The sequence below is a fragment of the Chelmon rostratus genome, chromosome 1 (assembly GCF_017976325.1).
Source record: "Chelmon rostratus isolate fCheRos1 chromosome 1, fCheRos1.pri, whole genome shotgun sequence".
NCBI classification, from domain to species: Eukaryota; Metazoa; Chordata; class Actinopteri; order Chaetodontiformes; family Chaetodontidae; genus Chelmon; species Chelmon rostratus.
Window position 1 is genome coordinate 29316804 of NC_055658.1, and position 26633 is coordinate 29343436.

Sequence of the window (26633 nt, forward strand, 5' to 3'; positions counted from 1 at the left end):
GCACACTTCTACAGTAGCTGAGAAATTATTTTCATGGCAGGATCCTTTTGGTAAGACAACATGCATATATAGAGTTTGTGTTACACTTCCTTATTTACCACCTTTAACCCCTTAAATGATGGTGCACACATTGGCTGAACAAGAATACATGTAAAACACATTTCTTTCCAAAAAAAAAAAGTTTTTGGGGTTGAATAAAGCATTTGGGAGACAAATGTTTTATGCAGTATGAATACTGAAGTACATAAATATAAGGCTATAAATATATCGCAATTGTCCTTTAACATGTCAGAGCTGATGAGTCTGATTAGTGTTAAATTGGTAAAAATACTAAAGACTAAGAATAATTCTGTAATGGAGCCTCCTGCATGTATTCACCTCATAATTGAAACATTAACTACTTGTGGTTACACACACAAAACAAGGCTAATATTCAGAATATAGACATATCAAGGGTTTATCATCGACAACATAAGTGAGTTGGGAGTGTCTCAGTTTCCAGGCAACAGCTGCGTGAACAAAAAGCCACTGAACCGAAGGCAGGCAACTCCTCTGTTTGTATTACAGCAGAGCCAGAACTTTACAGCACCTACATGACGCTGCTGTACTTTCAAGCCCCATAAACTACAGTAATGATCCATCTGAGTCGTCAGAGTCCGAAACACTACCTTAACTACGTTAAAGACTTATTTTCTGACAGTCACAGAAGTCACAGGTCAAGACTTCACTTTCTCAACGTGTTTTTGTAATTATAGTTATAGTAGTGAACTGTAGCACTGATAACACATGGGGAATTCCATCTATCACCTTACATGCTTTGTGTGAGCAATAACTTGCTGGTCACATGGTCTGTGGTGTCATGATGTCTGTGACCCAGTCACGTACACAATTCCAACTACACACACACACACACACTTCCTCTTCTGCCATTGTTTCCCTAAATAACCATTCAGCTACACACAGCTCGATTACGTGAAATCAAGTTCTGACTGTGTGCACCTCTCTGCACTTACAGAATATTTGATTACATGATACAAGAGCACTGAAAATGCCCTCCAGCCACCAACAGTCAGTGCTCATCAATAGTACCTCCTGGTTACATTTTCTAAAGCTATGAAATGTGACTGTGAAGCATTTACATGGCATCTAAAATAAGAGAAAAACATACTGGAGGGAATCCTAACAGTCAAGTAAGGTTATGTTGACGCATCTGTGCTGATATACAGAATGCGTCCATGTTCTGTACAACCCAGCATGCATGTAAGTGAAACCAAATAGGAAAATGTTTCCTGATAAAAGAGCAGCTCAGTGAGGAAATGATCTCTCTCTCCCTTCACAGCCCTCGGTTACTGTCTAATAATTCATGACAAGTCCTTTCAGCCAGCAGTCCAGTAGGCTGTGCATGCAGACAGTGCCATGTTCAGACGCTGTAGGGAGGGCTTTCTGATGTTTTCGCTCTCCTGAGATATGAGATGGATGTTAAAAGGATTGTCTCTGATTATAAAACACAATGGGAGCGCTGAATGCCCACGCAGCCATAAACTAAGCAGATGAGTGCATTTGCCCATTGCTCCGACTGCAGTAATTACTTTACTGCTGTCCTAGCTGGCAACATCTCACCGTCTTCTTGTCTGCAAACAACATTCAAACAAATACTGACTGTGTCTTTTAAATAAAATGTGGAGGTTAAAGAACGAAAGGGAAAACAAGAGCTGGCAAAACAATCTCACCTTGCCAGAGGACCACAATGGAAAGAGGCCTTTTACTACTGCTGTGCAGAGCTATTCTGCAGTGTTAATCATCAAATAATGTAAAACAGTCAAACAATCTAAAGGCCATGTAGACGGTCAAATTTGATAAAATGGCTAATGTACACAAATATACAAATTTTCACCACAACTTCCGCTGATGAAGATCATGTGGGATCTTAAGGTGAGATTTAATCAACTAATTCAAAACATTTTTCACAACAGACATTTTTTGTGACACGTCACGTCACAGCAGGAAAAGCACCACTAGACATAAGAACATTAATAATGGCTGCATTCCCTTGCGGTATGCCTTTTCCAGGGAACTTTGCACGTTGGCTTACTGGTAAGTCTATTTAGGAGGTCATCCTTACTGTTATTAGTTACACCTGTGCTCCTGGTAAAATAAAAAAAGTAACAAAAAAAAAAGAGTCCTTTTCGTGGTGTTTTTAGGAGACATAAACACGTAGTGAAAGAACAGGCTGGCATTTATCTTTCTTATTGTTAACAAATCACAGGAAAATACCAAAATCAATAATTAGTCAGTTTCTTAACACAATCCATGATTTCCCCAGACTTTCTATGGCACACAGCCAAAAACTCATTTGTTTTCTAGTTTAAACATAAATCTGTAATGGAATAGTTCAATACATTTGAAGGTTTACGGGCTTTCTTTGCCGAGTAAAATGAGAACATCAACTCCTCCGCCGTGTCTGTCAACTTGACTCAGCTGGAATCGAGAGATCACGCGAGATCACGCGAGCCGAATGGAACAAAATTATCTGGCGCATTAGTTTAACGTCTACATGCTAAGTAGCTATGACGCTAGAGCAGGCAATCGGTTAGCTTAGCTTATCATAGCATAAAAAATGGAAATTGGATCCGTCCAAAGGTAACAAGTTTATGTTGTGTTAGCATCATATTTATTTTCTATTTTCTTATATTCCAAAATTGCTCTAAGAACATATAAAGTTCCACTTTTAAAGCTCAATTTTCTGAAACAGCTGGGAGCTGTAGTTTTTTTGCAAATACTATTGTGATTATTATAATCATAGAGCACAATGATGTGGCTCATTTATCAATTTAATAGTTTTTTTTTAAATAGTTTTAATTAAGTTTAATACTTCTGGGACTATAGACCTTTTTCACAGAAGACATTTGACATGTCACAACAGGAAAAGCACAGGTGTAAATAATAAAATCAAAGATGGCCGAATTCCATGTAGCTGCTTCAGTTTCAAGGTCCTGGAGTTATGAGATTTGGCTTGCTGTCAGACTTGAACACAATAGACCCATCGTTAGTGTTTGGTAAATTAGTAACACCTGTGCTTATAAGTCAAAACGTCTGCTGTGAATAAGACCAATAGGGGTCTATGGTACAGAGCAATAAGCTATATCAGGCTTTGGCTGACGACACATGTTAGTAGGACCAATTCATTCTTCATTTGATCCTTTTTTATTATGTTTTATGATGTTTTTTCATTAAAAGAGGTCACATCGGCACATCTTCTAGCCAAGTTCAGCTTTTTAGCACTGCATGGTTAGGTCTGACAGTTTTTGGGAGACAGATGATGTTATGAGGAGATATTACTGTTAGCCCTGTAACACAGACCAGACCAAGAATACCAGTGTGAACACATGAAAACCCAGAATCGTACTTGAACTCAAGAGAACAAAAGAAACATGCATGTTCATAATAATTTATTGACTGTACAGTACATTACTTACACTTTTGGTCTTTCACATTTGCACACTGTCATACCTTCACATCTACTGTGGGAGCATCTGGGTGGCTGTTACTACCAACCTCTCTGTCACATGAAATACCACAACCTGTTTAATGCGAATACACCTCTCTAGCTGTAATCACAGAAACCCAGAATTAGTCTTTTTTCACTTTTTTCCTGGCAGCACGAGTATCTGTTACCATAGTTAGTATGATGGACGTCCTTGAGCCGGGCCAGTACAGAGCAGGGTGTAACCCCACCAGTGGAGCAGAAGCATTTCCGCACACTGAGTGTCAAAGCATCCTAGTTTGTGCAGAAAGGATTCTGTTAGACTGATGGGGGGGCCGGCAGGTGTGGATCTTTCTAGCAGATGCCCGCCTTTTTTTTTTTTACTTGGTGAGGCTCTTCACCAACTCCAGCTCCTCCACTGGTTTCCACTGCTGATTGATGGTGATGAACTGCAGAGAAATGCCAGAAATACAAATAAGGCTTCTCCTAACCTATTTCAAGTTTTACACCAACTTATAGCGACGGGTAACATGAATAGCTGCACGGTGGCGTGTACGGACATAAACATCATTACTCTGATGTCACAAGAACAGGCTGGTGCTAATTTGATAAGGTTTCTTCTCCAGTGACTCAGCAGATTGCAGCTGCAGCTGAAGATTCTGCTTGTATTTCAGTGCCAGTAGGAATAAAAATGCTTGTTAACTACCGTCCAAACATTATAGAATATGTAATGTTAGGAATATTACCTTTTGGGGTTTTGTCGGGTCCACTCTCTCCCATGGTTCTGGGTTTTTGGTCTTGTTCAAACTAAAAACAGCAGTAAACAGAATTAAAATAATAATATTAAACATTTCTTACATGCCAGCTGCTGATAGAGGTCAGATTAAAGTATGAAAACAGAAAAGTGCAATTTAAAGGACTCACATAACATCAGGTTTAGTAAATAGAAAGTAGAGAGCAGCAGAGGTGGCTCCCGTTGCAGCAAAAGCCATGAACCCTATCAGAGGGATCAGCTGGAACACACATTTAAAATGTTTTTAAGTGTGCATCGAAATATTTAAATGCATAGAACATCCTACAAATCAAATATCCACAATACATCACTTTTAACATAGTAAAAATGTGACCAGCTCACCTCCTTTCTCTTCCTCAACATCTGGAAAAATCCAACCATTTTTCAAAATTCTCAAATCCCTAAAGAGATAATGATCATATTTCCACTTAATAATTAGGCTGAGTCAATTCGGTGAATTAAAGTCAACAGGTCATACAGGTAGCTGCGTGCGACGGGTCTCACCTGTTATTGCTGTGAAGTCCTTGAAGTCTCTTAGCGAAGCATCCTGTGAGCGCGGCTGATGTAGGCTGGATGGGAGGTTGTACGAGGTGAGAGGCACGTAGACAGACAGAGCTTCCTGCGCTGAAATGCACCAGTGGTTTCCAATTCGTCAACACGTCCACATTGCTGCTGATCAATACATTTTCTGAGCGTGCAATGCCCTCTTGTGGTCACATTTGAACACTGAAAGTCAAAGACTGGTGGATGTTTTGAAGTACAAACCTCAAACACTAAGTAGCTGCAAGTCAGCAAGAGTAAATTAAGAAAGAATATCAGACACCAAGGGTCGGGTTTTACTCATTTTATTTAAAACCATTTTTTTCAGTAATACATTTCATCAATGCAGAGGACATGGCCATATGTGGCGTCATCTGGGAGGTGTTTGATATGTGTGGATCTGCTGGGCAGTGAGAGAGGGGCTCATTTTACTGAGGGACCGGAGAAAGTGTGTGTGTTTGATGACAGAAGCTTCCATGTTCTCCTCCTGTAGCACCAACAGAGCAGCCTGGAAGACAGAAATATTTTTCAGGTATTCCTACGGTATCTCTTTGTCTTTGTCAGCATTTAACACCAGGATTACCACAGCTCCAGACTAACGTTTCAGAACTCAGTGAACATTTTGGGTGCCCCAGCACAAAGTTTAGAAGCGCCACGTAAACTGACATGCAATGCAACTCATTCATTTATATTACTGACAAATGCTTTGGTAATAAATAGACAATCTGCAGAAGTAAGAAAGTCGTAATTTTTCTGGATTTTTTAAAGTGTGTTTGTGTGTGTGTGTGTGTGTATTTATAAATTTTTCTTAAATGGCAGCCATATTTTTAAGTTGCACTGGTGCTCGGAGTTAAAAAAATTCGGCACACTGTCTCCAAAAATGGTCACAAAGTGCAATTAAATGGTCACAGTCTGGAGCCCTAATTACATTTTGTATTGTATAGCCAGGGGAAAAAAATATTCATGTGTCCTTCACGTCACCTCTTTACACAGATTTTCCAAGTCAGCTCCGGAGTACAGCTCGGTCTTTGCAGCCAGCTCCTCCAGACACACGTCAGCATCCACGGGCATCGACTCTGTGCACACCTTCAGGATGCAAAGACGAGCCTGGAAACACATGAGGTTAGTTAATTGAAGATACACTGATGCAGAAAGGTCATCATATTTTAAAACATTACTAAAAACCTTCTTACACTACAACATTTTACTTTTTCCATGCCCTTGAGACAAATGACTCACCTGTTGGTCAGGTGGTGGGACGTAGATGATGTGGTCCAGCCTGCCAGGTCTGAGGAGGGCACTGTCTAAGCAGTCAGGTCTGTTTGTGGCGGCTATGACCATCACATCTTTGTTGCATACTTCCTGGCAGTCCAGCTGTCAAGGAGCAAAACCGTGTCGACTAAATCCCCTCATACTGATGAAATGTAGTATTAACAGAGATAAACATAATGTCTCACCTGTTCCTGTGAGGGAGTCTCCTCCACTCCCTCAGCCTGGAGGATCTTGTCCGTCCCTCTCCTCTCCAGCGTCTTCAGGCCGATCCCATCCATCTCATTCAGGAGCACAGACAGGAGGCGTGTCTGTGCGCTGTTAGCTGTCTCACCGCTTGACCGCGAGCCAATCAGAGAGTCAATCTCATCGAGGAACAGGATACAGGGAGCACAGGCCCGGGCCTGGCGAAACAGCTACGTGCAGACAGGTGGGTGCAGGTGTTTATGGAGGAAACAGAAAGGAGGAAACAAACATGGCAGCCATTCACAGGTGTTATTACAGACTGTGAAAAGAAAGTACCTGTGCTAGAGCCTTCTCCGAGTCTCCGACATAGGGAGAGTAGAGGTCAGCACCACTGACAGAAAGGAAGGCACAGTGAGATGAGGTGGCTGCAGCCTTGACAAGCGTCGTCTTTGCACATCCTGGAGGTCCGTAGAGCAGCACGCCGCGGGGCCGACACAAACCCAGACGAACAAACGCCTCGGGGTATCTCATCGGCCACTCGATACTCTTCCATGTTCGGACACAGGGGAGGGCAGATGGAGGAAGAATAAAATCCAATCACTTTTCTTTATCAGTAAGCAACCATAGATCACAACTCTTTGTATTTTATGTAGTTCAAGCACTGAAAGGCATTTACCTGTCTCAGTTTGAGCTTGACCTCCTCCAGGCCTCCTATCTGCTCCCAAGACGTTGGAGAGAGCTCCGTCCTGCCCAGGCTGCTCCGCAAGCAGGAGGGACGCACCAACTTCAGGGCCTCCTCGAAGTGCTTCATACCCACCGCCTGCTCTCCTGAACCCTGCAGGTGACAATAATGAGGCAACACAAGAAAAAAACATCTGCAAATATACATCTTCAGCACCCTGAAGGGATTAAAGCTTTTTTTTTTCACTTGGCTGCAATTTCAGTTCAGTTCAATTTAGTTTATCATTATAATCCTCTTAGTATCAATGCCTTCCAGGGAGTTTTGTGTACATATATTTAAAACAAACCATCAATAAAATGTATCTGAGGCAATTCAAGAGCCAATGTTCACAAGGGCACATTTTATTATGTCTGCACAATTAAATGCACCGATAACATGCTGGAATCTGACGTGCAAGTCAATTTTTTGCAAGTCCACTTATGCACTGTGGTGTGAATGCATGTGCATCTTTGTTTTTGCTTAAGTCAACTTTACATAACACATACAGCACACCCACTGACTGTATAATAAATAGTAGATGTAGCTTTTGTGATATCACACACTGGTTTATGGACTGCTGTTTTGAAGCCTCAAGTTTGGCATTAAGGTCGTCGTCAAGTGACCACATTTAGAAGGAGGGTGGAGCTGGGAGGATACGAACCTGAGAACACGCCGTGGTAGCAACTTGTCAATCACAAGACAGCCTCACCCTAAGGCACACAATGCTTTATCATCCCTTTTAACCTAAATAGGACTATAATTTCCAAAATGAACATCATGCTGTACTGGCCAGGACTTGAAGCGTGTTTGAGACTATGAACACATTAGGAAAATATCTAATGAGCTGATGACTCAAGTGAGAACAATGGTAATTTTCACTTAAGTTTTCATACAGTCGAACTTCTTTCTTTAACCAGTGCAGTCGCCCCCTGCTGGCCATGAAAAAGAACGCAGTCCCTTCTGCTTTAGCTTCACTTTTCAAACCCTGAAGCTCCATCCACTTATTATACTGTCTGTGAGCACAGCAGACTTCCCAAACAGTTGATTTAACTATGCCACAACTCAGACACTATTTTTAATACATGTTGTGTGCCAATGCCAATAACCATTATAACACTCATCTCTGGCTGTAACGCTGAGCAATAACAAGTCGTTCCAGACACATTTTAGACTGGCAACTGCAGTCCAGTCTGGATATATCTTGATAGAAGGTACTACATGTCAATCCGAGGGGAGCTAAAATGTTTCCCCAGAAGTATTAAAATATTAGTGTTGTTTTTACATGACATGTTGCTTGATTGCTGTATTTACCTTCGAGTTCTCCTGTATAGCATGCATGGCAGCCTCCCTGCACAGGGCACTGAGGTCTGCTCCTACATAACCTATAGTTGTCTGTGCAAGCTGCGCCATGTCCACACTGGGGCAAACAGGCATCCTCGCACACAGAACAGACAGGATGTCCTTTCTCTGCTGCAAAGTGGGCGCTCCAATGATAACCTGAAGGAAAGACAGAAACTTAAGAGTCTCAAACATTTCTATATTTCCTTTATTATTGTGTATTTAGTATATTTCATCATCCATACCTCTCGGTCAAATCTTCCAGGCCGGCGCAGTGCTGGGTCTAAGCTGTCCGGCCGGTTGGTGGCTCCGACGATGAGGAAGCGATCAGACTGATTCATCCCGTCCATCAGTGTGAGAAGCTGAGCAACCAGCCGGTTCTCCGGTGCTGACGAGCCAGCTCTCCTCGGACACAGAGAGTCCAGCTCATCCAAGAACAGCACACACGGACCCTCTTCAGCTGCAGATCGAGCCCCCTCAAACACAGCACGCAACTTCTCTTCACTCTCACCCGGCCGTGATCCCACCACCTGAAATAATCAGACAAAATTACCATATATCCGTCTCGATCTGTCACCCAACATGTACGTAAACTGGGTTCTGGCACATCTCCTTGTAACCTGTAATGCAAATAAATACACAAAGTCACATTATGATGTGAAAGAATGCTAGAATGGAGTATTTTCATTGGAGCGACACTCTTCATTTTAGAATATTTGAAAATGTGAGTAAAGAAAAATTTTGTTCCTGACAGCCAGAAATCATCAAACCTTTTTGTAGTTTGTTTTGGTAATTTGTTAAGATTTTCTGTATTGCCAGCATCTGATTAACTATTGTGCACTAGTGTTAAATCACACAAGGCTCAACTAAAAGCGTTTTAATATCTGCTTTTTAGTCAGGCAGTGCTGCAGATAACAAAGGAAGGCTTTACATCCAGGCTGTTGCATCAATGTCATGAAGTGCCTTCACTGGTTAAGTAATAATCAAATTAGCCCAAAGTATCAGTTTATTTTATCTTTCAACAGCTTCTAAACAGTTTTCAGCCAATTTCCAACATAATAAATATGAATTTTGCTAAATATAATTACACATGCTGTGAAAATGTTTAAGATTCAAGATTCAAGAGTCTTTATTGTCATTGCACATGTCAATGAAATTTTCATTGCAACCCCCATGTTAGATGGTAAGAAAGATAAGACTAGAAAGAGTGAATAAAATTAAGATAACTACAATAAAATAAAATAAACCAACATGCAATAAAAAAAATATTCGTGAAGCAATTAAAAATATAACAGAATGAAAATATACTTAGGCAATAAAATATACTAAACAATAAACAATAAAATATGGAAGTGAAATGTGCAAACAGAATAAAATATACAAGCAGAATAAAATATAAAATATACACAGTGAAATGTACCGACAGAATAAAATATGCCAATGAAACTGAAATGTGCTGATATACTAAAATGTATATAATTATAGTATATGTGTGTACTATAATTATATACATTTTAGTATAACATAATAGTGCAGAGTGAAGACAAAGATGCCATTAATACAAGTTTGTACCTCTGGCCCTCTGACCACCACCAGGCTGGCTCCCACCTCCCCCACCACTCTGCGGACCAGCAGGGTCTTGCCCACACCTGGAGGCCCCACCAGGAGCACACCTCTGGGACACGACACACCGAGAGAGCTCAGGGTGCCGGGATAGAGCAGGGGCAGCTGCAGCATCTCTCTCAGTGAGGCGCTCACCTAAAACACAGTTTCAAAAAAACAAATGTAGGGGTCACATAGTGGGAAAACACACTGCAGATGAGTACCAATAATGTCAGTAAGGTGAAGGCATGCTGACCTCCTCCAGACCCCCCAGTGGGACCATGTGCTGGTCCTGCAGCTGACTCCTGTAGTGCTTGACAGTCTGGATGCCAGCGATCTCCACAGCAGTTTTTGAGGTGATGAGTCCAGCACCAGCAGAATCCAGATTGATGCTTTCAATAACAACATATCTAATCTCTGTATCAAAATCCTCCAGGTTTATCACATACTTCTTGTGGACATATAAACCCTTCAGCATGTCTTTCACAAGCTCATGAACAAGGCGAGGGGGTGTGTGTTTCTTAAACTCAACACTCTGGACCACCACAGTTATCTTTACGCCTTTCAGTTTTGGGCAGGGTACCGGTGTGAGCCGGCCAGGGTCCAGGTTGAGATGTGTGGGTGGGTGGGAGATCAGACCGGGAGAGGAACATTTCAGGTCCACCTGCATAAAGCCCTCGGCCAGGTCAGGCCGGGGCCAGGCGGTGCACAGGCAGCTTCCCCCGGGAACAGACACCAGCAGAGGGGAGCCCAGACTCAGACCCAGCGCTGACATCAAGCCTGGACCCAGCCTGCATCTCTGAGACCCCCGGTCAGATATATCCACTGACAGCAGCTTCAGAGACATCGCGGTCCATCAGCAGCTAGCAGCCAAACTGGCGTAAGGTAAAGAAGAGCAAGCAGATAACGTTACTTCTTAATGTGCAGTAAAGTTTTGTCACACCAACAGACACACATGGAGTGAAGCTAGGGCCATTACTTTAGCTGCAGTGTAACCTTTAGCTAGGCTACATGCTACATGAAGCTGTGAGCTAGAACTTCATTCATAGCTGCGATTAATACTTTTTAACAAAAGCTGTCACGCAGTTACATACCAGGTGAAAAGGTGACACTCGTGAAAAGTGGCTGAAATACGACCAGGATAACCGGTGCTGATAGCGCGAACAGAGCGGCTAATGTTTACAAAAAGCATGTGGCGTCAGGACAAGATGGCCAACCAAAACATTTTCCTGCGTGAGACGAGGCGACAGAACCTGGCTTACGCTGCGCAAATGCAGCTTTTAAATAACTTTTGGTATCATCGTGAAAGACAAAGGATGTGGACCGTTACACATACTTTTTTGAACAACAGTCATGCTTTGGCAGTTTGCATAAATGCCCCTTAGTACTTTAATATACATTTATATAATTTGCTTGTTTTGTTTTTTTTATTTGATTTTATTTATATTTGTTTTTTTTTCTTAATTCCTAATTGCTCAGTTTCGGGTATCTTAGAATGTCCCTTTTGTTGAAAATATCTCCCCTTTGTAATTCATATATATGAATAAGAAAATATTATTCTATATATACTATTATTTACAATAAAATGAACAGATTGTACATATTTCATACAAAATATCACAACATATAATATGTATGATATATTTCATATAAATAATATTTTATATAAAGTATTACGAATTAAAATGATCACGTTTAAACTGACGTGTTTAAGGATGTACAGGAGAGAAAGCAAGGTCATGGTCGTCCAACAATTTGTCGTCCACCTTCCTCTGACGCTCTGGCGTCACCTTGTGTACAGAAAAGAAAACGGTACAATTTTAACATTTTAAACAAACACATGGCTGCTCAATATTTCCAAGTTATGTGTCTAGTGCTACTTTAACATAATGCATGTTTTAGAGCTGCATAGGAAGCGAGAGGGACTATCGCGAGACCGTCCATCTCTGTGTACTTTTTAACAAATTACGGACTATCTCTGCCCCGCAGCCTTTAATTCGCAGGTAGTCTGGGCGAGTTGTTTAAGCAGCGGCTGCATGCTGTTTATCTGCTTCATGGGTGGTCATGAGTGAGGTCACATGGCCTGCTATTTATACATAAATAGTGCAGCAGTGATATCGAAACTGCGGAAGGTCGCCTCCCTGTTCCTGCGTGCAGACGAGGGAGTTTTGGGTAGGACGTCTCACAGGTGACCCTGCTGCTGAGGGGAAGTTGAACCCGCTCTTTCTGGAAACCTGAAAGGCAAGTCTGAGAGTAATTAGCCAATCAGCAAATCCTTCAACTTCTGAATGAATTAGAACAAGGTGGAGGATGAAGGACACTGATTGACCCTGTGATTCAGTGAATGAATGAATGCGTGGAGAGAAAAAAAAAAGACCATGAAACAGCTGGTCTGACTCACCAAGGAGAGTCAGCCTTATTTATTTTTTGGTAATGAAATTGTGTTTTCTTAGAGACCAGTGCTTGTAAACACCACTTTTCTCTCTCTCTCTCTCTCTCTCTTTTTTTTTTTTTTACAGTTTGGTTGTGTTAGAATAAGGTGTGAGTCTGTGTCTCGAGTCCTGAGCTGTCCCCCTCTAGCACCAAACATTTTGTCTGAACACAGACTCCTCTGCCCGGCTGTCTCTGCTCCTGCTCACAACAACAACCAGGCCAGACTTGGCACAGTTTCCCCCTTGTGCCGTCATAATTCCAGATCTCGCGAACGGGAGTGTAATCAACCCTGGGCCCTGTGTGTGTGTCGTGTCCTGCAGAGCTGAAATGTCACTCTGCTGCGTGTAGGCCTTGCAGCACAGGCAACCTGAGTGTGTGACTAGGGGGGCTAAGGACCTACAGTATTTGGGGTGGGATTATAATGTGCTTTGTTATTTGACAGCGGATGTAGAAGAAGTGTTAACTTATCACCTACCTGTACTTGTTTGTTTTCATATTAAAGAGCTCGAGGTAGTCTCGGGGCGGACGCTCAGTGGCCATGTCGACCCTCCTGCGCTGCATCTCCAGCTCTTCTGTCACTTTGTTCCAGCGAGGGGTCCGTCAGAAGATACCTGGAAGGAGGCATTTCAGGACTTTCCCTGTGTTATGGGACCAAAAGGCCTCCGGAGGTAGGAACTGTGCACTTCTGCTCGATCTTGCAATGTGTTTTTCCCAGAGGACGGCCAGGGTCTGCTCGCTTTCTTCGGTTTGGATTTCCTCTGTGTCTTGACTTGAGGAATGAGAGCACAACAGTTCACTCAAGGACACAGTCCTCCTGGCCAGAAGAGTGGAAAACTCCACGGCCGATGAACTGTTTGCAGCAGGTTTCTAGAGATGTTCCCAAAATAGGGAAAGCTGCTGTGGCCCAGGCGGTGGCTACGCTCACTGAGCTGTAGGAGCTGCTAACATGTGAGCGCGTTCGAGAGGTCAGTTAAAGGTGACATATAAAAGTTTAACTGCTGTTTGGCAGATTCTGTTCGCGAACAGTTGTTTATGGGGTCAGTGCTTTTCAGAGGGCACTCTTCATCGAGTGTTTTGTGAAAGTTTTTCTAGTTGCAGAGTGCTTTTAAGTTTGAATTGTGAGCGAGTCTGTGTGGAAGTGCAGGCCTCTCTGTGTCTGCTGGCTCAGAGCCAATCACCTGCTAATAATGTCTCCATGGCGGCGAGGTCACCATGCCCTGTATGGAGAGAAATGTGTAACCTGACACTAGTCCCAGCCACACAATCCTGGCCGTACACGCATGCTCTCCTGTGTTATTTCACAAAAAAGTTTAAAAACATCAAGTCATGTTATTTTTTTGATGAAAAGTCCTAATGTTAATCTGAGAACTTATTTATTTTCCTGTTCATGCATGCCATGGCTCTTCAACTAACAGCTGGTTTGTGTGCTCAGGTGTGCTCTACAAGGACCTGGTGGTTGGCGTTCCGAAGGAGACTGTGCAGAATGAGCGTCGAGTGGCCATGTCTCCTGCGGGGGTGGAGGCGTTGGTCAAGCTGGGCTTCCAGGTGCAGGTGGAGAGTGGAGCTGGAGAGGAATCCAAGTTCTCTGACCAGCAGTACAAAGATGCTGGAGCCACCATCACTGACGTCAAGGGAGCCTTTGGCTCAGACTTGGTCCTCAAGGTTGGTTCACATCTGCTGTTCGGTCTGCCGATTAAACACTTGTGTACAGTTTACTTGAGTCTTGATATTCCTGAGTTTCTCCATCCTTTCTGCCGTAGGTCAGAGCCCCCAGTTTGAGCGAGGCAGACCTCCTGAAGTCCAAGTCCACCTTGGTGAGCTTCATCTATCCAGCACAGAACCCAGAGCTGATGAAGAAGCTGTCAGAGAGGCAGAGCACCGTGCTGGCCATGGATCAGGTGCCCAGGGTCACCATCGCACAGGGCTACGATGCACTCAGCTCCATGGCTAACATCGCCGGGTAAAGAAAAATAAGCATTTACACGCAGATGTTTGAACCTCTTCAGGAATGTCTCGTTACAGTAAATGTGACTTGAGGGTTTGGTTGTAGGTACAAGGCTGTGGTTCTGGCTGCCAACCACTTTGGCAGGTTCTTTACTGGTCAGATCACAGCAGCAGGAAAAGTACCCCCAGCTAAGGTAACTGTCAGCATGCAAGCTTTGTGTCTTGGCTGTCAGTCTCCCTCTTGTACAATAATGCATGTTTTCTGTCATGCACAGGTTCTGGTTATTGGAGGTGGAGTGGCTGGTTTGGCAGCAGCAGGGGCAGCCAAGTCGATGGGAGCCATAGTCAGAGGATTTGACACCAGGTACAAAATTTTTTTGGGAAAAAAAAGACATGAGTAACGATGGCTGTGATGATCGTGATTCTGACCATAAGCTGACTGTTTCTTGACTGTCAGGCCAGCAGCCCTGGAGCAGTTCAAGTCTTTTGGGGCAGAGCCTTTAGAAGTAGACCTGAAGGAGTCTGGCGAGGGGGTCGGAGGTTATGCCAAAGAGATGTCTAAGGAGTTCATTGAGGCTGAGATGGCCCTTTTCGCCAAGCAGTGTAAAGAGGTCGACATTGTCATCAGCACTGCCCTGATTCCAGGTCAGTCACACTGGTACTTTCTTCTACCCATCTTTCATCTTTTGGTGTTTAAAGCTGAATTAATTGATATTTTTTTTGCACATTAACAGTGTTTCCTAACTGGACGATATGAACGAGCATTAGATTTATTCAGTTTTTCCCAAAGGACATGTCCTAACCCTTGCTCGCTGCATGTTAGGAAGCAGTGTAACAATGAACCAAATGACAAACATGAAAGGTGATGAGACCACTGAGAATTGCCACCTACCAGAGCTTTTTAGCCTCTGTTAGCTTATTATTTTTGGCTGAGCGGCCTGGATATTTACTTTATAGTCGAGACTCAGCTACTCTCATCAATCCCAACTAGCAGCTGATTCCTGGTGAACGTACAAAGTTGATCATGGAGCAGCGAAATATCCAGATTTTGTTTCTCAGGAGTCGGTGGAGAGTAAAACAAAGCTGAAAGAAGAGAAAATGCTGGACTTTACAATATCAGGTGGCCAAACACATGACTTTAAGTACATGCTGATGTAGTTTTTATGGCTGATTTGATTTTTTTTCTCCCCCCTTGTGGCCATGAATTGATTAATGCAGCTTTAATGCTTGACTGCATGACATCACGAACATTTGATGTATCTCACCTGTCCCTCTGTTTCCCATTCAGGGAAGCGTGCTCCCATTCTGATCAAGAGGGAGTTTGTGGAGTCGATGAAGGACGGCTCAGTGGTGGTGGATCTGGCTGCAGAGGCAGGGGGCAACATCGAGACCACCAAGCCTGGAGATCTGCACGTTCACAAGGTGAGGTTTCTGCTTAGCCGTCAGTTTTTGATTAAAGAAGAAAGCAACATAAATCCTTTGAAATCCCGTCTTAATGTTTTGGGATTTTTTTTTTTTTTTTTTTTACAATGTAAAATCTCCTCCTGATGTACTTTTTCAATCACTAGGGAGTAACACACATTGGCTACACAGACCTGCCCAGCCGCATGGCCACCCAGGCCAGCACTCTGTATTCAAACAACGTACTGAAGCTGCTGAAGGCCATTAGCCCAGACAAGGAATACTTCCACTATCAGCCGACAAACGAATTTGACTATGGAACAATTGACCATGTCATCCGTGGGACTCTTGTTATGAAGGTGGGTTTTTATTTGTAACATCTACTGGCAGCCTCCATCACCGCTGGCATCCCTCTCTCCCTCTCGGCATGAGCTGTCAGATCCTGTCATGCTAGGATACTGCGCCAAATGAGTACTAAAAACCTGATCCCAGCTGGGAATAGCTCATGTTGTATTCCAGCAAGAATGTTATGAACGTTTCAAAATATACTTTTCCAGGAATTTTGGCTCTGACACATTGTTTATGGCAGAAAAAGCATGGAACCTCGACAGGACATATCAGTTTACCCCTTGTTAAACTAAGCATTATTCAGGCCCCTTAAAAGAGAATTTATCTTTCAAAACCACCGGTAACTGGTTCGTGATTGCTGCTCAGTATAATCTCCTATGTGGTCCGAGAGTTTGTGTGTTTTTTTTTTTTTGAGCGCTCCCACTATCCAGGCGAGGTCTCCCACAATGCAAGAGTCCGAAGTCTTGATGTGTGTTTCTCACGCAAAACTCTGTGGACGTCCTCTGTGTTCTCAAACCGGTCCTCTGTGTTTTCTGATGTGTCCAGGAAGGCGAGAACATGTTCCCGGCCCCCCTCCCCAAAACGGCGCCCCCAGCCCCGGCAAAACAGAAAACAGTCGCAGAGTTGGAGGCTGAGAAAGCGGCTGTAATCTCTCCCTTTAAACGCACCATGACCTCTGCTGGCATCTACACTTCAGGTCAGACACGAGTATGCAGAGCCAACTGTTCAGACTACTAGACGTTTTGGCACAATTTCATGTGCTATGAGGTTATTTTACCAGGAATTTGTAAGATGTTTCCTTCCCAATTCTTTGCGAAAGACCCTTCATCACTGAAGGGAAAACAAAACTTATGACACATTCAATTATACAATTAACCCAACGGAAATTCAGAACATAATTCTTTAATTTTGTTTGGGCTAAATTGCTCAGACATTAAAAAGCTGTCATCTTTTTCTATAATCGACAACCATCTTCAAACAATTTGATGGTTGAAACCTCAAGTGTGAAGATTTGCTGCTTTTCTTGGTCTCACATCATATAAACAGAGTATCTGTGGGTTTGAAAGCATCCCACTGAGCTGAAAATGTCACCTTGGGGAAATTATGATGGAGATTTTTCACTTTTTTCTGGTGTTTTATTGACCAAGCGATCACTAGATTAATCAAGAAAACCACTGGTAGGTTAATGAGGAATAAAAATAAGTGTTTGTTGCAGCAAGTAAAATCTTATTTGGAAAGATTTAGAAATTACTCTCACAAAGAGCACTGAGATCACTGAGTCTTAATGAGACTTTTGAATGTAGACACTTCATTATAATCCACAGCGGGGAAGATATTTTGCAGTACAGTATGAGTTCAGTTCTTTGAAGTTTCAGAGAAACTATGAATCATCACACCCGTGTGATGTGTGTGTTTTTCCTGTTCAGTTATTCCGTTGCTTCAATGATTAAAAAGGGACCGGGAAAGAAAAAAACAACTGGAACTGCACATTAGTTCCACTACGCTAATGTGGAAGGAACAGACATACAAACACAACAACAAGGCTGCTCTGCTGTCTCTCTGTAGGTGTGTCCACCTGTCTGGCTCTGGGCATCATCTCCCCCAACGCAGCCTTCACTCAGATGGTCACCACCTTCGGCTTGGCCGGGATCGTGGGATACCACACCGTGTGGGGCGTGACCCCCGCTCTGCACTCACCCCTCATGTCCGTCACCAACGCCATCTCAGGTCAGGAGTCAGTAAACTGTAATATGGTTTAGTAAGTTAAGTTTAGAAATCTTTCATCTGATGTTCTCTCTGTCCCCTCTGTCAGGTCTGACAGCGGTTGGAGGTCTGGTGCTGATGGGTGGAGGTCTCACACCCTCCACCCTGCCCGAGAGCCTGGCTCTTGCTGCTGCCTTTGTTTCCTCCATCAACATTGCCGGTCTGATGTTCCACGCTCAAAAACCAAGAGAGAACAAGATTCGTTGCTCGCCCAATCAAATCAAGAACCTCTGATTTAATTTTTTCTGTGTGGTTTCAGGCGGTTTCCTGATCACTCAGAGGATGTTGGACATGTTCAAGCGTCCCACTGACCCTCCTGAGTACAACTACCTGTATGCGCTGCCTGGGGCTGCCTTTGTTGGGGGGTATGGAGCCTCAGTGGCTGCAGGATACAACATTGAGCAGGTGACAGGATGCAGATCTCATTACATTTATTCTCCTAAAAACATATTTAAGAAGGTTGTATTAGGGATTTTATCAGTGAATTAAACTGTATGTGATTCTAATGATGACTGTGATTATATTCAGTCTTTGTTTTGTTTCGTTAGTTTTATTAGTGAGTAGTAGGCTGACATTGTCGTTCAGACTATAAAATGTCAGAATACTGAATGTTCCTCAATTTTCCCAATTTCTCTCCTGCTGTCCTTCCATTTAAAGTCCAAGGTGACGCCTTTAACTTGTTTTGTACAACTGATCGAACACCCAGACGTTCAATCTACTAACATGACTAACAGAAAATGCCTCAAATGATTGACTATCTCTCAGCTGCAGATTAATGTTCTCAATAAATCGATTAATCATCTCAGCTGTAATGAATGTTTTCATTCAGTGTTTATTCATAGCTTTTAATGAGTTTTCTTATTTTGTTTATTCCGTATCGATGATCTAAGCAGGACTCGTTGAGTGACTTGACTCGACCGTGATCGAGCGATACACAAACAAGCCTGATTTGTGTTTTTCGTCTCAGATGATGTACTTGGGCTCAGGCTTGTGTTGCGTCGGGGCGCTGGCAGGCCTCTCTGCTCAGGGCACCAGTCGCTTGGGGAACGCCCTGGGCATGATGGGAGTGGCAGGGGGCCTCGCCGCCACCCTCGGTGCCCTCAAACCCTCACCGGAGCTGCTGTCTCAGATGTCTCTGGCCATGGCCACTGGGGGAACCCTGGGTAGGTAACCACCTGCTTTTGATGATGATGTGATTGCAGATGAGACAGACTTTTCAAACAGTTGATAAACAGGACTCTTGTGCTGCAAAATGCCCACTCTGGCACCCATTAGCCTCCATCACAGCACTGCTTACTTTAGTTTCAGAGCAGATTCTGTTGTTTTCTACTTTGTGAAGCCTCTGGGAAGCATGTTGTGCTGTATCATGGCAAGGAGACTCACCACCAACGAGGCATCTCTGGTTTTTCCGTCTCCACTTAAAAAAAGAAACAAAATTAATAAAGGTCTGCCATGACTCATTTTGAAGTCCAACAGTTTGTTTAGAAAAGTACAAGACCACCATGAGCGAGTTACATGTTGTGAACTTTGCATGCGACTCCTCCGGCCTTTGAAGAGTGTGAAGTTTTCGCTAATTCATAACAGAACATCAATCATCCTGTCCAGATACAGAGATGAGTGGTTTCGTCATCATGTGCGAACGTCGGACATTTTAATAGCAATCTAAGAAAGCAGGATGATAAATTATGTTACAATCAACATTAACTTAGGCCTCATTATACTGGCTTTGAAGATCAGGCCTGTTTGTTAAGAGTAAAGCCAAATATAGCCAGTGTGCATGAGAAGTCTGGTGCTTTGCTCAGCCAGACAGAGTGTAGTAACTCACAGAGATTTACTGAAAACTGTCTTTTTTTCCCTCCTCTCTTTTGGGCTGATCTGCATTTCTCGGCTGCAGGTCTCACCATTGCCAAGCGTATTGAAATCTCAGACTTGCCGCAGCTCGTGGCGGCCTTCCACAGCCTTGTGGGGCTGGCAGCTGTTCTCACCTGCATTGCCGAGTTCATGATTGAGTACCCCCACCTGGACACTCACCCTGCCGCCGGTGTGCTCAAGACCGTGGCGTATCTTGGCACCTACATCGGAGGGGTCACTTTCAGTGGCTCACTGGTGGCCTACGGCAAGCTTCAAGGTAACGGATTTGACTTCCAAGAAATATTCGTAGCATCTACAGTATATGAGTACATATACTGTAGTATATGAGTACAGACACTGTAGATATTGTGCATGTGACAAGATTTAAAGTCTGTCCTGTGCATGTCTGATCTTCATTTGACACAGACACACTAATATCTTTATAAACACACTGAGCTCTGCGTCCTCTGGCACTGATCGTCTCTTTCATCTTGTTAAAGCCAAAAATCCTCTGGTAAATCCAGGCCTGGACTTGGGGGGTTTGTGTGCATGTGTCAGCAGTCACTGATACACATTGTAGTGCAACCGATCAAGAGGAACACATGAGAAGCTTTCTGGTAATTTGTAATAGGCCGGGCAGGGCAGTGGCTGCATGGCTGTGGTTGGTGGAGGGCTGCTGCCTGATTTGTGGATGGGAAAGGCTCTCAGACAGCTGATTAGAGGCCTGCACAGTCCACAGAAACTCGACACTGCATGTTTTATCTTGTCAAATTGTTTCCATTTAGCCTTGCAAGAGAGCAGAAATCATTTCTGGCATCCCTGAAAATGTTTGTTGACAATGTTTTTGGTTGTAGGCGTCCTTAACTCTGCCCCCCTGCTGTTGCCGGGACGACACGCATTGAACGCTGGTCTGATGGCAGCATCAGTGGGAGGCATGGTGCCCTTCATGCTCAGTTCCAGCTACAGTACCGGCATGGGGTGTCTAGTAGGAGTGTCTGGCCTCTCCACTATTATGGTGAGTATCAGCGATTTGGAAAGTAGAAGAAAGTGAAATTTGATGTTCTCATGAAAATACTTTGGAAACATCATTATTGGAGATGGTACACACTTTTAAACTCTTGCAGATTAGGCTGAACTCTGAATATTGTTGCATCTCAGTTTGGAAACAAGTTCGTTTTAATTGACTTAAGTGGTTCAAATGTTTTACTAACTCCCAACTTCTCCAACCTCCCCATAGGGTGTAACTCTGACAGCTGCCATCGGGGGCGCTGACATGCCCGTGGTCATCACCGTATTGAACAGCTACTCTGGATGGGCGCTCTGTGCTGAGGGCTTCCTGCTAGACAACAATCTCATGACGATTGTCGGAGCTCTGATCGGCTCTTCTGGTGCCATCCTCTCCTACATCATGTGTGTGGTGAGTAGACACACACACACACACACACTCATCCAGCCACGTGCGCTCACCACAAGTGCCCGAGTTATTGTCCTCTTCTCTTTCAAGGCCATGAACCGCTCCCTGCCCAATGTGATCCTGGGTGGGTACGGCACCACCTCCACCGCGGGCGGTAAGCCCATGGAGATTGTTGGCACTCACACTGAGGTCAACGTGGACCAGACCATTGACATAATCAAAGAAGCCAACAACATCATCATCACACCAGGTACACACTGTGCCACAGCTGCCTGTGAAGGCACAAAATTTAATACAGCTTTTTCCCAAATATGCAACTGTCCTCCCCAAGACCTGCAAACAGACTCTAACAGACCTGCCAACCTCCCGTTTTCCCAGAGATTCTCACATATTTTACCTTTCTCTCCTGCTGTCCTTCCATTTAAATATTTTCCAGTAAATGTCCTGCATTTTTAACCTTTCTTAACAGAAAATAAAAGGTTGGCTGTAACACTTTCAGGAGACATGACGCCCGAGTCCAAGGGTAATAATGCAGGTGGCAGTATGTAGAACATTAGCTGTAGCAAGTTTGTATAAGTATCTCACCAAATGGGAGGAGGCTTATCTGCACTTAATGAAGACAGGGAAAGTCATGATTTTTGTAAGATATGGCAGATAGATTTTAGTGCAAGATAAGATATACTTTATTAACCCAGCTGAGGAAATTTGGGTATTACAAGCAGCAGGTAATGGTAATTGGAAAAAATAGCAACAGAAATAGAGAAATACAAAATAAAAGCTGACTATATATTATACAAAGGACTATGTCAGAGAAAAAGAAAAATACATTTCACAGACTATACAAAAATTGCACATGGTGGATAAAGTGACTTACAGCATTAATGATATTGCACAGAAATATGTATATGTCACAATAGAATACTATTATGTATTGCTATGTACTCAATGAGAGTGGAAAAAGAGCAGCTGCAGTATATTGGTGTATCCAAGCTGTTTCCTAGTCTTTATTTTAAGGTTCATTGTGTGTACTCTGTAAATGTAAGGGGTATATAGACAGTGGCTAGTCACCAGATTTTGGTGGCAAACCACGCATGTGTATATGCAGTAACTAAAGCTTCTCTCCTTTTGGTGAGACAGGTGTAGAAAGACGTTTGGGTTGACATCAGAGACTAAGGTGGAGCAGAACTTTTAATCTCACTGGACAGCGTGGATCCTCCTCTGCACTCCAGCTGCAGCTTTTCATAAAGTCTGGATCAATAACATCAACTATCTCTCCCATCTGATTAACATCACCTAACAAAAAGGCTGAGCCTGACTACTCTGCCAAAATGTGGAACAGAAATGTTTTCGCAGCAGCTCTGGAACAACAAGCTGTTGCAAAGCGAAACGGTCAGGATCTTGGACTGATTGACATCGTAGTAATTAATTAAACTCAGAATATTGAAGCAGGGTTACCACAAGAGGGAGCAGTTTGTCCACAAATGATCCCACAGCCACCTGGCCTCATGTGACTCCCATGCAGTATATACAATGTGAGTGTGTCAGTACATGTTTGTTAGGAAAGAGTACATGACGACGGGTTTAATTTGAGTGTGAGATGGTGGCAACGTCTTGATTAATTAAATGGGAGAAGCCAAACTTCTCATCGAGTGGCCTGAGCAAGAGGAACCACTCTTGGATACTTGGATTGCAGTTGTTTTCCAGTGGCTCCAAACCAACGCAAGGACAGCTGTGTGGTCCAACATGCTGGTTTGATTAGAGAAACAGTGAAAAGTCATAAGAGCTATTGAGTCCAGACTCAAGACGTCTCCGTGCGCTGTCAACAACAAAGCATGGCAGTGAGGAAACAGAAGGCTCCAGTTGTCTGGGGAAGATGCGGGTTACGGGCGACTGGCTTCAAAAAACTCGATTAGGGGTAATGCTGAACTCTACAAGGTACCTGACCACCAGGGTTAAATAGGGGTTACGCAGACTGAGGGAAAGGAGTTCTTTGCACGCAGGGGTCCCAAATGCACACAACACACGCAAAAGTTTTCCTCAGAAAAATGTCTCAGAGACCAGCGAACCACTCTGATTTAGCGCAGAGAGACTTGTGGTAGACGAGGACACAGAGAGGACAAAAGAAAGAATGAAGGGTAGAGGGGGAACTGGTTTTATTGTTGTAGAATCCCTGCTGGACTGCTGTGCTTGCTTTGAAAAACGAACACTAACTGTCAAATACGGATTTATTCCAATTGGGCAATTAAAAAAAACAAACCTTAAATTCAAAATAGGAAATGCTATCAGATAATAGACCCGAGCAAAATTCCTAGTTACTAATAAAATAAAGCAGATTATATCCTAAAATGGCTTCTTTTTTTTTTGTTTAAGCTATTGCATGATTATTGTCTGTATGTGTTTGTTTAGGTTGGGGTCTATGTGCAGCGAAAGCCCAGTACCCAATTGCAGACATGGTGAAGATGCTGAGGGAACAAGGAAAGACTGTCAGGTGAACGTCTACACTCCTGCTCTTCATCTCCTTTTATAAACAAGATTACTGCTGCTTCTCTGTTTGCTCTGGCAATCATTTGCAAATGAGCTCTGTTTACCGACAACTGTTTAACGAAGTGTTTCTGAGCCCATGTAGCAGCATCCTTTATACAATCATGTGTTCACAAAGTGTTGAACCTCGCTCCATCCTCACTTGTGAAGCACTGAGCCTTTCCACCTGTTATCAGTGAACCTGTCTACCTGAGGGATGTTTCAAACAGGTGTTTTTGGAGCTTTCCACAACTTTCCCAGTCTGTTGCTCCTGTCACAACTGGTTTGAAACGTGTCGCTGCATCAAATTCAGAATAAGCAAATATGTCAAATTATCACATCCTGTTATATATAAGTTTTCCAGTGTCCCAACATTTTTAGAACTGGGGTTATACTCCCCTACATTTGTGACGACTATAGTTACGAGCTACTTTTCAGATTTAGATTTTACATACAAAACAATGTGATCAGTTTTATAAATATGATTGCATTTTACAACAAATCTCAACTTATTTAAAAAGATACAGGCGTATTTGGACCTGTGGCACCACAGGAGCAGGGCATCATTGATCAGGGAGCAGAGATTTCTCAGTGCAAATCAATCGAGTGTTGATGAGCAGCAAGGTTTTACATGCATCTCCAACAGGTTTGGCATCCACCCGGTGGCTGGTCGTATGCCTGGCCAGCTGAATGTCCTCTTGGCCGAGGCGGGTGTTCCCTATGATGTGGTCCTGGAGATGGATGAGATCAATGACGACTTCCCAGGTAAACTCTTTTTAAACACATCTGTGTGGGTAATACTGGATTAATTATGTGTAATAATCGCATCCCCCTTTCAGCTAGACCTGGAGCGGCCTTGTGCCATCTTGGTGTTTAGACCTGCCATGTTATCAGGTGGTGGTGAATTTACTCACCTACTGTTCTTAAGTACAAATTTGAGATACTTTTACTTGAGTATTTCCATTATACTTTATACTTCAATAATTATGCTTTTTACTCCACTACAATTGTCTGACAGCTTTTGTTACAAGTTACTTACTCGTATTTTTTCACGTCCAGTGAAAACCTTGTATCTCCATATGTGGTGATTTTGAATGGGAATGTTTGTGATAAACTGATGGATTCAGTGTTCCTTTATGGGTTGACAAAATTATCCTACTTAAGCTAAATAAACTATTTAAAAGGCCTGTTGGATAAAGCTGATAACAGCCTGCTTTTCTTAGCTCATGAAAAATTTACTTTTAAGAGATACTTGGTTCTCACAGGACAGCGACACTAGAAATGTGTGATGAGTTTATAGACTGTGATGCATTGCTTTCAATTAAACTACCCATCAGTATATAAAGTAGTTAGGATGAGTTTAACCTGAAACACCTACAGCATTAAAATACAACATTTAAATTAGTGTGTAATATTGTGTATATAGTAATCAAATCACATCAGACATACATGGTAAAACACTGACAGGGACCATTTTAAGGCACAGTGAGTACTTTTTTGATACTTGAAGTAAATTTTGCTGATAATACTAACATACTTTTACTTGTAGTGGAGTATTTTTATAGTGTGGAATTTGTACTTTTACTTCAGTAATAAGTGAATACTTCTATTACTGTTATCAGGGTTAACATTCCTGTTTTTGTAGCAACCAGGCATTCAGTTTCAGACACATGGTTGTGTTTATGACAGAGGGAGATAAGTGTGGTGCCGGGGAACCCAATAACATTGGCGGGGACAATTGCAGAGTACTTAGCAGTTTTTGTGATCATCTGTCTCGTGTATAAATGTCTGTGGTCCACAGAGACAGACTTGACACTGGTCATCGGAGCCAACGACACAGTGAATTCTGCAGCACAAGAAGATCCCAACTCGATAATTGCTGGCATGCCTGTCTTGGAGGTGTGGAAGTCCAAACAGGTTGGTCAACCTTTCCGAAATGATCTTTGATGTGTCGATGCACCAACAATATCACTGTATTTTAGCTACGTGACGCAAAAAAGGGCGTTCCATACATTCATTTAAACTTCACTCCAGGTGATCGTGATGAAGCGTACCTTGGGCGTGGGCTACGCTGCAGTAGATAACCCCATTTTCTACAAGCCCAACACGTCAATGCTGCTGGGAGATGCCAAGAAGACATGTGACAGCCTGCAAGGCAAGATCAGAGAGACCTACTACTAGTGACCCCTCATTAGCTTACCATCATGTACAGAGGCAGGTTGACAGATCATGTATTTCCAACTGGCTTTCAGTATATATATTTTGGAGAACTGATATATTGGGTCTGCAATAAATGTGTTCTATTACAAAGATGCCCAAGATTCATAAGATGATTAATTCAAACACAAACATGTACTGATTTGTAAATAAAAAGTATTTAAACATATTTGGAGTCCATTTCTTTGCAAATGATATTTTAAAGTAACAGTCTGAAACATTTTCATTTAAATAAAATGTTAAGTCACAACCACCAAACAAGGTAACACAATGGTGATTAAGCCTATTGCCCACTAATGAAACTACTGCAATAATTATATATATTATGTCTGAGGCAACATTCCTGGAAAAAAAATGCTGTATCAAGTTAGACTATTCCTACTGCTGCAGCTTCATATTAAAAGCATTTAACAGGTGATAAATGAGTTGACTGTTGTAATGAAGTTGTCACAGGAAATGCAATGTGCTTGTCAGCGAGCTTTGCACTTGTCGTTAATCAAAAACGCATCTACCCAACAGCTGTCATTTTTGGCATTTTTTGACAGTGGATCAGTTTGAAATATTGCAGGGAGTAATGGAGGAAGAAGGAGAAGCCACAGTGAGCTGTTAGATGAAGAGCTGCAGGCTGCACACCTCCAACTTCTCAGTGAGGTTAAACTCCTTTCACTGTGACCTGCTGTTCTCATGCAGTGTGCAGCATAAAATCAGATCATGGAACAATGGAAAAAGGCCAATTATTGCCTGACATCTTCATTAAAATGACAATGGTTTGTTTTGCTGCCCCTGGAATTCTGTGATTTGTATTAAA

The 26633-nt window shown here is 42.9% G+C and overlaps 3 protein-coding genes across 6 annotated transcripts; 1 reads left to right on the forward strand and 2 right to left on the reverse strand.

The window, feature by feature from the left end:
- Nucleotides 1–3436: 3436 nt before the first annotated feature.
- On the reverse strand, nt 3437–4891 carry c1h15orf48 (chromosome 1 C15orf48 homolog). Its single transcript, XM_041941483.1, has 5 exons — nt 4782–4891; nt 4620–4678; nt 4409–4497; nt 4231–4291; nt 3437–3933 (listed from the first exon to the last, which is right to left on the reverse strand). Exons 2-5 carry the CDS (start codon nt 4656–4658, stop codon nt 3865–3867), a joined length of 258 nt encoding a protein of 85 aa, XP_041797417.1. The 5' UTR covers nt 4659–4678; nt 4782–4891; the 3' UTR covers nt 3437–3864.
- A 231-nt stretch (nt 4892–5122) lies between these two features.
- Nucleotides 5123–11145, reverse strand: spata5l1 (spermatogenesis associated 5-like 1). Its single transcript, XM_041937844.1, has 11 exons — nt 11028–11145; nt 10190–10808; nt 9904–10089; nt 8577–8861; nt 8305–8490; nt 6949–7107; nt 6609–6818; nt 6275–6502; nt 6057–6191; nt 5799–5924; nt 5123–5325 (listed from the first exon to the last, which is right to left on the reverse strand). The coding sequence occupies exons 2-11, from the start codon at nt 10778–10780 to the stop codon at nt 5188–5190; spliced, it is 2244 nt and encodes a 747-aa protein (XP_041793778.1). The 5' UTR covers nt 10781–10808; nt 11028–11145; the 3' UTR covers nt 5123–5187.
- Nucleotides 11146–12042: 897 nt separating this feature from the next.
- Nucleotides 12043–26127, forward strand: LOC121623230 (NAD(P) transhydrogenase, mitochondrial-like). Of its 4 annotated transcripts, none has more exons than XM_041960639.1 (22): nt 12043–12174; nt 12869–13034; nt 13799–14028; nt 14127–14326; nt 14417–14504; nt 14586–14674; nt 14768–14955; nt 15599–15732; nt 15879–16070; nt 16606–16756; nt 17626–17787; nt 17873–17983; nt 18083–18228; nt 18791–18986; nt 19718–19951; nt 20529–20689; nt 20912–21091; nt 21179–21338; nt 23495–23576; nt 24255–24373; nt 25410–25525; nt 25643–26127. In XM_041960639.1, the coding sequence occupies exons 2-22, from the start codon at nt 12905–12907 to the stop codon at nt 25787–25789; spliced, it is 3216 nt and encodes a 1071-aa protein (XP_041816573.1). In that variant the 5' UTR covers nt 12043–12174; nt 12869–12904; the 3' UTR covers nt 25790–26127. The 4 variants fall into 4 exon arrangements, with proteins under 4 accessions (XP_041816573.1, XP_041816418.1, XP_041816643.1 ...); XM_041960484.1 differs by lacking the exon at nt 12043–12174 and adding an exon at nt 12519–12776; XM_041960709.1 differs by lacking the exon at nt 12043–12174 and adding an exon at nt 12519–12737.
- The last annotated feature ends 506 nt before the right edge of the window (nt 26128–26633 follow it).